The sequence below is a fragment of the Dipodomys ordii genome, unplaced genomic scaffold, assembly GCF_000151885.1.
Source record: "Dipodomys ordii isolate 6190 unplaced genomic scaffold, Dord_2.0 Scaffold120, whole genome shotgun sequence".
Taxonomy (NCBI): Eukaryota; Metazoa; Chordata; class Mammalia; order Rodentia; family Heteromyidae; genus Dipodomys; species Dipodomys ordii.
The window spans coordinates 2,843,103-2,854,851 of record NW_012267336.1 but is presented as its reverse complement, the minus strand read 5'-3'; the positions used below and the strand labels follow the sequence as shown (position 1 = coordinate 2,854,851).

General features: G+C 43.6%; 1 protein-coding gene across 1 annotated transcript in view; it reads right to left on the bottom strand.

Annotated features, from left to right (window-relative positions):
• The window catches only part of Slc26a8 (solute carrier family 26 (anion exchanger), member 8), a 57,670-nt gene that overhangs the window by 14,376 nt on the left and 31,545 nt on the right, over window positions 1–11,749 (bottom strand). Inside the window, exons 9-11 of the mRNA XM_013029607.1 lie at window positions 10,824–10,971; window positions 8,616–8,729; window positions 4,599–4,676 (exon numbers count right to left, since the gene is read on the bottom strand). Coding sequence (XP_012885061.1) covers window positions 4,599–4,676; window positions 8,616–8,729; window positions 10,824–10,971 — 340 coding nt within the window. The remainder of the gene's footprint in view (window positions 1–4,598; window positions 4,677–8,615; window positions 8,730–10,823; window positions 10,972–11,749) is intronic.

Sequence of the window (11,749 nt, the reverse complement as noted above, 5' to 3'; positions counted from 1 at the left end):
CTAGTATTACAGGCGTGAGCCACCAGCGCCCGGCTTCTTTTCATTTTTTAAAAAATGTAAACCATCTGGGAGCTCGTGGCTCATACCTATACTCCTAGCTAATTAGGAAACTGAGATCTGAGGATCACAGTTCAAAGCCAGCCTGGACAGAGAAGTTCCTGTGATTCTTTTTTTTTTTTTTGGTGGTTGTGGGGCCTGAACTCTGGGCCTGGGCACTGTCCTTGGCTAGCACTCTCCCACTTGAGCCATAGCACCACTTCTGGCTTTTTCTGCTTATGTGATGCTGAGGAATTGAACCCAGGGCCTCATGCATGCAAGGCAAGCACTCTACCTCTGAGCCACCTTCCCAGCCCCTCCTGTGAGATTCTTTATCTCCAATTAACTACTCAAAAGCTGGAAGTGGAGCTATGGTTTAAAGTGGTAGAGCACTAGCCTTGAGCAAAAGAGTTCAAGGCGCTGAGTTCAAGTTCAATCACCACAATGACCAAAAACATAAATAAATTATATATATATATACATAGAGAGAGAGAAAAAGAGAGAGAGAGGGAGAGAGAGGAGGGAAGGGGAGAGAGAGAGAGAGAGAGAGAGAGAGAGAGAGAGAGAGTGAGCACAAGCAGGCTGGCCTAAAACTCAAGATCTTCCTGCTTCAGTCTCCTGCCTGCTGGGATAACAGGCATGTACCACTGTGCCTGGCTTAAGATCTAACCTACTTTATGATACATTTTCTCGTATTCATATAATTCTTGCACTGATAGAGAATTTCTGTTAAATCTAGAAGTAATAGATTTTTTTAAAATCCCAACAAGTATCAGAAGTCACTAAAAGATAGTGATAAAAGTAATTATCACTCATTTGTGGTATACATGTTAGGAATAGAATAGCTTTTTTTCCCTAGTTATCATCTCCTCTACATATTGTGTCTAGAAATTAGAACTGATCTAAGCACCAGGAAGTCTGGGTCCAAACTTGCTCTGCTGTGTGTGTGTGTGTGTGTGTGTGTGTGTGTGTATGTGTGTGTGTGCGTCCATGTGCGCAGGCACATGCATGCATGCTGCTTTTAGGGCTTGAATTCAGGGCGTAAGTGCTGTCCCTGAGCTTTTTTTTCTTTTCCTCAAGGCTAGTGCTTTACTACTTGAACCACAGCTCCACTTCTGGCTTTTTGGTGGTTAATTAGAGGGGCTAGGAAGGTAGCTCAGTGGTAGAGTGCTTGCCTGGCATGCATGAGGCCCTGGGTTTGATTCCTCAGCACCATATAGGCAGAAAAAGCTGGAAGTGGCACTGGGGCTCAAATGGCAGAGTGCTAGCATTGATCTTAAGAGCTGAGGGACAGCGCCCAGGCCCAGAGTTTAGGCCCCATGACTGGACCCAAAAACAAACAAACAAACAAACAAAAAAACCTTTCTGAGTATTAGGGTAAAAAATGTGTTCATTGGGCTGGGAAGGTGGCTCAGTAGTAGAGTGCTTGCCTTGCATGCATGAGGCCCTGGGTTCAATTCCTCAGCACCACATAAACAGAAAATGCTGGAAGTGGCGCTGTGACTCAAGTGTTAAGAGTGCTAGCCTTAAGCTGAAGAGCTGAGGGACAGAGTTCAGGCCCCACGAATGACATAACTAACTAAATAAATAAATGTGCTCATTGTGTAAAAAATAAAAAATGCACTCTGACAAAATTTCTATCATCAAAGAGACAACCATTGTTAGCATTTTTGTATGGTCCATATGGGTTTGTTTGTTTTATTGGTGGTATTGTGGTTTGAACTTGGGGCTTCACACTTGCTAAGCAAGTACTCTACTACTTGAGTCACTCTGCCAATCTCTTGTCTTGGTTATTTTCCAGATAGGATTTCACTTTCTGGACCATGATTCTTCTATTTGTATTTCCTTTTTTCACTGGAATGACAGGCATGTGCCAATGTACCCAGCCATTGTACTTCCCCCCATGGCTTGAGATGACAGACACGTGCTACCATATCCAGACATTAATTGAAACGGAGTCTCAAGAATTTTTATATTCAGGCTCACCTCAAAATTGCAATCACCTGCTCTCTACCTTCCAGAGCAGCTAGTATTATAGGCTTCAGCCACCACACCCAGATGTTCTGATGTTCTCTATGTTCTTCCACTCCCCCCAAAATTGGAATAACAGGAGGTATGGCTCAGCAGTAAAGCACCTGCCTGCAAGCATAAGGCCCTGAGTTCAACTCCAGTACTGAAACAAAAAAAAAAAAAGCTGGCATAACAGTGTACTGTTTTGTATTTTGTGCATTAATTTGTTTTAAATGTTTTGCTAACTAGTTAAGATCTTGTCAGGATGTTCCAGTAGTGACTTCAAGAAGAATTTTGCAACAAACTATCTGCTGTTTTTCAAGGAAGGAAGAAGTCTTCAGTGGTGTAAGACTCAGAGAACTGTCTTGTTGCAATAACTATTCTATTAATCAGATTGTGTTCACATCTTCTCACTCAGAAATGGGCTGACTAAATGCTGCAAACATAATGTGTCATAACGCGGCTAGCTCAAAGCAAGGACTGTTTATCACAGATGCCTGCTACAACTACGTGCAGTCCAGCTCTATGGAAACCTGATGGTGGCCAGGTGAAAGGGGAGTTTGGGAAAGGTTAGGGTAACACAAGCAGGTCAACTTCAGAGACACAAACTTCAGCATGTAACTAAGTCATTACATCAGACAAGAAACAGTCTCACCTCCCTAAATATTGTATTAAAAAATGGTTATAATCCTAGCTACATGAGGCTGAGATCTGAGGATCACGGTTCAAAGCCAGCCCAGGCAGGAAAATCCAGGAGACTCTTATCTCCAATTAAACACCCAAAAGCCAGAAGCAGAACTATGGCTCAAGTGATAGAGTGCTAGTCTCAAGCAAAGAAAGCTAAGGGACAAGGGCTGGGAATGTGGCTGAGTGGTAGAATGCTTGCCTAGCATGCATGAAGCCCTGGATTAGATTCCTCAGTACCACATACACAGAAAAAGCTGGAAGTGGCACTGTGGCTCAAATGGCAGTATGCTAGCCTTGAGCAAAAGAAGCTCAGGGACAGTGCCCAGGCCCTGAATTCAAGCCCCCGGACTGGCAAAAAATAAAAATAGAAGAGCTATAGCCAACATCAAGAAAACTGCGAAGGAAGTGATGGTCCTGAGCATGGATCTGTATTATAACTGAGAACAAATTGGTCACAGTCAGTAACAAGCACATGTGACATCATTAAGTGTCAGGTAGTATCTCACCCAGAGGAAAGAAATGGCACATTCATATAGAGAGACAGCCTAGCTTAGCAATGAGCTAAAATCCAATGCCCAGACACTTGCCCTCAGTGTTGCCAACTAGCCCAGAGGCAGTGTGGCAGCAGTAGGGGTAGAGCTTGAGATCAAAAGAAGACAAAACCAGGCTTTCTGGAAACAGTGTGGGAAAACAGATGGCCTGACTGCACAGTGGTTTTCCAAGTTCCTGTTGGGAAGCGAGGTCAGGCATCTGAAGTCTATGGAGTTCTTACTCAGTCCTTACCTAGAAAAATTACTTTATAGTTTAAGCAATGAAGATTGAGAATAACAGTAGTGTTTCTTGAGCAGTTACTCTTAGCCCAACTCACACATATATTACATATAAATAAACATGGATATCCCATATTATGTTATTTAACCTGCCATGATATGCATTCTATTATTTTTGTTTTTGTTGGTCATGGGGTTTGAACTCTGGTCCTGGGCACTGTCCCTGAGCTCTTCAGCTCAAGGCTTGAGCCAGAGTGGCACCAGTTTTCTGGTGGTTAATTGGAGATAAGAGTCTCATGGATACTCCTGCCTGGGCTGGCTTTGAACCGTGATCTTCTGATCTTAGCCTCCTGAGTTGCTTGGATTTACGGCGTGAGTCACCAGCGCCCAGCTTCTAATATTTTTATTTTAGCTTATTTTTGTGCTGGTACCGAGGCTTGAACTCAGGACCTCATGTTCTTCCTTGCCTTTCTTGCTCAAGGCTGTTGTTCTACCACTGAGCCACACCTCTACATCTGGCTTTTTGCTGGTTATTAGGAAATAAAAGCCTCACAGACTTTTATGCCCAGGTTGGCCTTGAACCATGATCCTCAGATCTCAGCCTCCTGAGTAACTAGGATTATAGGAGTGAGTAACCAGTGCTCAGCTGCATGTGTCATTTTATTATTATTATATATATACATATATGTGTATACATATGTGTGTATATATTTTTGTTGTTGTTGTTGTTGTTTTGTTTTTTTGGTCAGTCATGGGGCTTGAACTCTGGGGCTGGGCACTGTTCCTGAGCAATTCAGCTCAAGGTGAGCGCTCTACCACTTGAACCACTGCGCCACTTCTGGTTTTCTGGTGGTTTATTGGCGATAAGAGTCTCACAGACTTTCCTGCACAGGCTGACTTTTAACCGAGGTCCTTGGATCTTCTGAGTAGCTAGGAATACAGGTGTGAGCTCAGCCTGCATCTGTCATTTTAAAGGAAAAGAACCAGAGACAGGCTGGGGCAATCACTGGGCACAAAATGGATGCAATTCTCCACCAAGATGCCATGCAGACATTGGGTCTTTCTTGACTTAGTTACTTGATGTGTTCTACTTACATTGGGCAGTTGGTAGAAAAAGGGTCCCATCTTCACCACAAGGAGCAGCATCACACCTGCGCCTACCAGAGATGCAAACTGAGGAGACAGAGCCGGTTGGAGAGAAACCATCAGGAATTTATTGGTCCCTGTCTGTACCTGAGGCCTTCTGCTTGGTGAGAAGCATGTCACTGTTTCTTAAAAGGAGCTGGGATCAGCATGAGAACATTTCTAAAGTAAAAACTGATATTTGTAGGGTCTTACCAAAGGGCTAAGCACATAGCAGGGACAAAACAGGTATCTGTTGAATGAATATGGTCTGAAAATATACAAGTTTTCCTGGGTATTGAATCTTTATTGCTACAGCTTTGTGCTAGGAACGTTTCGCCTCTCCTTGGACATTTTTAGAGAGTCCCTAAGTTGACTTCTTACTAATGGCTTTAAAAGTATAACCTTTCTGTTGATGTAAACATGCGTAAGCATTCTGCCCAGCAACGCTTCTGCTGGGAGCTTGCATAACTTCCCATCTAAAGGCTTCTGGGGTGTTTCATCCTTAAGAACACAATGATGATTACTTCCCATTTTCCTGCCTCAGATTCTGTCTGCTAGGAGCTGAGGCTACACACAGACAGCAACCCTGGATTCAAGCCTAGCCATTCACTACTGGGCCCAGTGCCACTCAGAATGCAGGAATCAGCACCTGGCAAATGAGGCTGAGAAACACAGTTCCCTTTAGAATCCCTAGGCTCTGTGGACATGGTCTGGAGCTCATTATCTCCTCTATTGATAAATTTCTATCTTTTAAAGCTTCTGGTAGTAAAAAATAACATAAAGCAATGTCATTTCCCACTGTGATAGGAGTAAAACTGTCACCGCAAATCAAAACAGTGGCCAGAAGTTAGGGAGTCCCTCCAGTCTGTCCAATCAGCCATTTGGTATTGTTTCTCTATTCACCCCCTCACCCTTTCCATGTGTCTCATTTTGGCAGTATTGGTGTTTGAACACATTTTCCCTTCTCTTTTTTGTCAGTCATGGGGCTTGAACTCCAGGCCTGGGTGCTGTCCCTCAGCTCTTCAGCTCAAGGCAAGCGCTCTATCACTTGAGCCACAGCACCACTTCCAGTTTTCTAGTGGTTTATTGGAGATATGAGTTTCATGGACTTTCCTTCCCGGGCTGGCTTTGAACCATGATCCTCAGATCTCAGCCTCCTGTGTAGCCTTTTCCCTCTTTCATAAATTCTGTGTGTTTGTGTGTGTGTGTGTGTTATTATTGTAGGGCTTGAACCCAGGGCCTGGGAGCTGTTCTTGAGCTCTTTTGCTCAAGGCTAGCACTCTACCACTTTGAGCCACAGTTACACTTCTAGTTTTTGTGGTTAATTGGAGCATAAGAGTCTCATAGGGCTGTTCTGTTCAGGCTAGCTTCGAACCATGATCCCCAGATCTCAGCTTTCTGAGCAGCTAGGATTGCAGGGTTTAGCCCCCAGCACCTGGCTTATAACTCATTTTTAAAAGCAGTTCTAGGAATGAGGGACAAGGCAAGAAATCCATTCCTAAGGGGTCAGGAAACAAGCCTATGTTCAGACCTTGGAGGAGTTGCGTTATGGAGTAGGGACACTGGAACTGGCCACTGGCCTTGGGCTCCTCTTTTCTTCTCTGCCATGGTCAGACCTGTCAAATCCCAGGTGAGGCCATGGCCAGAAGAGCCAGTAGGTTTTGTTACTTGCTGTCACCAATGGAAGGAAATGGTGTTTTTTCTAGACAGAGAAATAACAAAGTGGAATTCAGACACATATCCTCTGTTTGACTTCAGGCCAGCTAAGAAGTAAAAATCAAATGACCCTTTGTGGCAGGTCATTTGGGAGAGGTTCAGAGCCAGCCTCTACTTTTCTTTCCTGGAGTCCTGAGAATCTTTGAAAAAGAGGGATCTGCTCTCATATAGAGTGGATTAAACCAACCACAACCACAACATCTGTAGCTTGGGGGTTGGAGAAGCTAGCCCCTTGCTGTGGGATGAAGGCTGATTGAGTCTGGGCAATCTTTTCTGATGCAGGTTATAAAGTCAGAGTGGGTCTGGGAAGCTCTGTGTGTGGGGCCAGAGCCTACAGCATTCCTGCTTGAGCCCATGATTTGCATTGGCCTATTGGTATCTTTGGGGGAGGGCTTACTGGCATCTCAAGGGACATGCCTTTGCACTGAGGTGACAGGTGTCATTGCTGAGAATGTGCTGCTACAGCAAAGCAGAAAGCAGGTCACAGGCTGCCTTTGGGTCAGGCCTTTTGCCCAATGACTAAAATGTTAGGAACAGGCTGGTTCAGAGCTTAGACATGCCATCATATGCTGCGGTGTTTCCAAAGCTTGGCCTTTCTCTTCCCTAAATCAGTGAGTAGGGCCAGCAAGGCTATTTTTCCTCAGGAGTACTTCACACAGGACAGTGTCCTGCTTCTGCAATAGCTCTGGGGCTGATCTGAAGGTCCTCTTCCTCCTCCCATCTGACATGTCCCCTGTACATATCCTGGCCACCGGAAGTGGAAGTGTGGCTCAAGTGGTAGGAAAGCCAACCTTGAGTGAAAAAGCCAAGTGAGAACACAAGGCCCTGAGTTCACGCCCCGGTACTGCACCATATCTTAGCCCCATCTTGGGACACTTTCCCCATCATTCTCCTCCTCACAAGACTTATGGCTCTTTTTGTTGGCTGTGTCCATTCTGCACTTGATTTTCCTTGCACTGTGATTCAACCTTTTCCAACTGCGCATATCTTGTCTCCCCAAATTGGTATTACACGTACATACTTGAGTCAATAAAGCATGCTGTAAAAAGTTAATGGAACTGATTTCTGGAATTGCCATTTCTATTTCTTCTTATATAAAACCCCTTTGTTCTGATTCCAGAAGTTTTGCATGCCTGCACAGAAAATCCTTCCTTTTAACACAGCCCGCGCAGCTCCTTTCTGTCAGGCAGGAGACGATAGGCCCAGCGAGCCTGGGAGATGCTCTGTGAAACTCAGTCTGCATAAAACTGCAGGCTGAAATCTCACCCAGGCCCTTGCTCTCAACCCTGCCTAATCTTCCTGACTTTCCATTTCATTTTATAATCACCTGTGGACTGTGATACTTTTATCTTTCATTCATTAAAACCTAGTGGCCATTCTCCTGACACATCAGCCTCTGATTGTGGCTGTGCTTGTCACTGTGCTTCTGAGGCATGCGTTTGCCTTTGACCTTGGCCACTATTTCTCTGCCATTGGAACCCATCCTGACTCATTCCCGGGGCTTGCGAGAGTTTCAATCCTGATAACTCTGTCATTTCATCACAACACAGAGCCAAGACACCATGCCCTTGGAGTATCCTGTTTTGATTTTTGTCTAGTCACTTCAAAACTCAAACATTGGACTGACAAAGCCTACAATTAGGTGACCTTTAGAATAGTTACTATCACTATCCCTTGACTCTCACATTCAGTTTACTAAACATTTAGTTTATTCATTCAGACTACTTGAAGAATCTTATATAGGTGATTTTTTAAGCAAAGTTAGAATGGTCCTAGTTTTCTCAGACTCTCCTAGACAAATGCTTGACCCCTTCTCAGGTCTTATGATTTTTTTTTTTATTTTTTGGAACAGCCACAGACCCAGATCCTCCTACTTCTGCCTCCCAAGTAGCTGAGATTACAGGTATACTACCATGCTTTGGGATCGATCAATCTACCTATCTATCTATCTATCTATCATTTTTTGATTGGGTATGGGGCTTGAACTATGGGCCTGGATGTTGTCCCTGAGCTCTTCAGCTCAAGGTGAGTGCTCTACCACTTGAGCCACAGTACCACTTCCATGGAACCAGTAATTTTTAAGACAGAAATCTAAGCAAAAATTAAGTTAAGTATAGAATCATCATTCTTCCAAATAAAGGTCTGCCCATAAAGCATAACATTAAAGTTAGAATTAAACCCATTTATTTACTTCTGTGAACATACACCCTAAGTCAACTTAATTATCTGTCTCATTATACATATTAGAGATGAAATTCTTTTGCAACACACCTGTTGTCTTCCTCCAGACTTGTCTTGGATAATAGTCCTGGCAAGAGCACCAGTAAACACACACGATTTGAAAAAGGAACTGGCCACATTGCAAATGCCAATGGCTATCAAATCCTGAAAAGAAATGCAGACCCTTCAAGCCCATTTTTTGTTGAATACTTGAATTTGGAAATAAAGATATAGTTTATTTATTTTTATTTTATTTTATTGCCAGTCCTGGGGTTTAAACTCAGGGCCTGGGCACTGTCCCTGAGCTTTTTTTGTTCAAGGATAACACTGTACCACTTGAGCCACAACATCACTTCCAGTTCCTTCTGTTTATGTGGTAATGAGGAATGGAACCCAGAGCTTCATGCATACTAGGCAAGCATTCCAGCACTGAGCCATATTCCCAGCCCTACAGTTTATTTTTATGAGTGGGATTTTTTTTAAGTTTTTTTTTTTTTTTGCTTATATGGTGCTGGAGAATCGAACCCAGGGCCTCAGGCATGCAAGGCAAGCGCTCTACCACTGAGCCACCTTCCCAGTCCATGAGTGGGATTTAAGGTCATTTATATCATTTTTTTTTTCCAGGGTTGAGGACCGAACCCAGGGCCTTGCGCGCGCCGGGCGGGCGCCCTTCCGCTGGGCTAAACCCTCAGCCCCATTTATATCATTTTTAATAACAGATTGAGATAATTTTAGAAAGAACACAAAGATGGCAAATTTTAATTTCTAGATGAAGTTGCACTTTGTCTTAGCTATCAGACATAAGGAAGCACTTTTTAAAGGTGACAAAACAAGATTCTTGCCTTATTCTCCTCTATCTCACACGCACTGGGACTCTAACAGAAAGAACCACAGTGTGTTCTTCTCCCTTCCTTCTACACTACTCTAAGATCCAACTAGGACATCCTTTGCCTCTGTCTTTTACTCTGTGTTCAAGGACTAAAATAAAAATAAAAGCAAAGCCAGAATAAGTGATTTTTGCTTTCAATCCTAGCTACTCAGGTGACTGAAATCTCAGGATCCTGGTTCAAAGCCAGCTTGAGCAGAAAACTCTGTGAGACTCTTATCTTGAATTAACAAGCAAAAAAAGCAGAAGTGGAGCTGTGGCTCAAGTGATAGAGGGCCAGCCTTCAGCAAAAAGGCAAAACGAAAGCATGAGGTTTTGAGGTCAAGCTCTCTTATTGGCACAACAAACAAAAGAAACATAAAAGCATAGCCGGGCACCGGTGGCTCACGCCTGTAATCCTAGCTACTCAAGAGGCTGAGATCTGAGAATCGCGGTTCAAAGCCAGCCCGGGCAGGAAAGACTTTGAGACTCCTATCTCCAATAAACCACTAGAAAACCGGAAGTGGCGCTGTAGCTCAAGTGGTAGAGCGCTCGCCTTGAGCTGAAGAGCTGTGGGACAGTGCCCAGGCCCAGAGTTCAAGCCCCATGACCGACCAAAAAAAAAAAAAAAGAAACATAAAAGCAAAGACCAAGAGGCCAACTTGATTACATAAATTAGCAACCTGGTGTTGTATATGATATGCCATACCTTTATTTATGTATTTGGTAGTCTGTGGGGCTTGAATTCAGGGCCTGAGTTCTGTCCCTGAGCATTTTTGCTCAAGACTGTACTCTACCACTTGAGTCACAGCTCCACTTTCATCTTTGTAGTAGTTAACTGGAGATAAGAGTCACAGACTTGCCTGCCTGGTCCAGCTTCAAACCACAATCCTTATATTTCAGCCTCCTGAGAAGCTAAGATTACAGATGTGTATGTGTGTGTGTGCGCGCGCACGAGTGTGCATGCACATGCATGTGCTTGTATGTATGCTGGGCTGGCTTCAAACTGAGATTCAGCCTCCTGAATAGGCATAATTATAGGTGTGAGCCATCCATGCCCAACACTACATAATTTTTTGTTATGTATTTATGTGTTTAACTTTTTAGGATGTGTTTGAAAAAAAAGATTAAAATTATGAAGAGAGGAACTCTTCTAATTCAACAATACAACATCAGCATATTATCTTCTTGTCTTTCTGACCGGCATCTGTCCTAGGGGAGATAATACTTTTTAATTCAAGTGGCTTCAACATTAAAGATCCTTTTACTTCTCAAAGATCTGTTTGTGATTGCTCTTTAAATTATGGTCCAGGTGACACTCTGTTTAAAGAAGAATGGACAGAACATTAGAGAACAGAGACTTCTGAGACAGAGGAAGTATTAGCCCCCCTCACCTGGTTGGAATTGACTTTGTAGTGATGGGGGCTGGCAATCTTCTTGCCAGTAAATATGATCAGAAAGGCGCTCACCAAAGATAAGGAGATGGCTTGGAAGATAATTTTGGGAATAATGCTGATGTCTGGTGTCACCGGAGAGATGAAGCTAGAAAAAGAAATGGTGGAATTATTCCCAGGTAATATGAGTTCTTTGCTGGCCTCTTCCCACCCCTCCTTCTTTCTCATAGTGCTGGTGGTGCCCCACCTCCTCTCTCTCTCTCTCTCTTTCTCTCTCTTTCTTTTTAAGTAACAATAAAGGATATAAAGAATAACTAAGCCAGCTGCTTGTCAAAACTGCTGACAAACACCAAAAAAAGGTACAAAAGTCACTAAGAGAATATGATGTTTGTGTGTGTGTGTGTGTGTGTGTGTGTGTGTGTGTGTGTGTGATGAGGCTTGAACTCAGGGCCTGGGCACTGTCCTTAGCTTTTTAAATTTTCTTCTTCTTCTCAAGGTTTTCACTCTAGCACTTGAGCCAGAGTTCTATTTCTGGCTTTTTGCTAGTTAATTGGAGATTAAAGTCTCACAAAAGCTAGGCACTGATGACTCATGTTTGTAATCTTAACTACTCAGGGGGCTGAGATCTGAGAATCATGGTTGAAGGCCATCAGGGGAAAAAAGTTTGTGAGATTCTTATCTCCAATTAAACTTCAGAAAGGAAGTAAAGCTGTGGTTCAAATTGGTAGAATACTAGCCTTGAACAAAAAAGCTCAGGGAAGGTGGCTCAGTGGTATAGAGTGCTTGCCTTGCATGCATGAGGCCCTGGGTTCGATTCCTCAGCACCACATAAGCAGAAAAAGAAAAAAAAAGCCTGAAGTGGCGCTGTGGCTTAAGTGGGAGAGTGCTAGCCTTGAGCTGAAGAGCTGAGGGACAGCGCCCAGGCC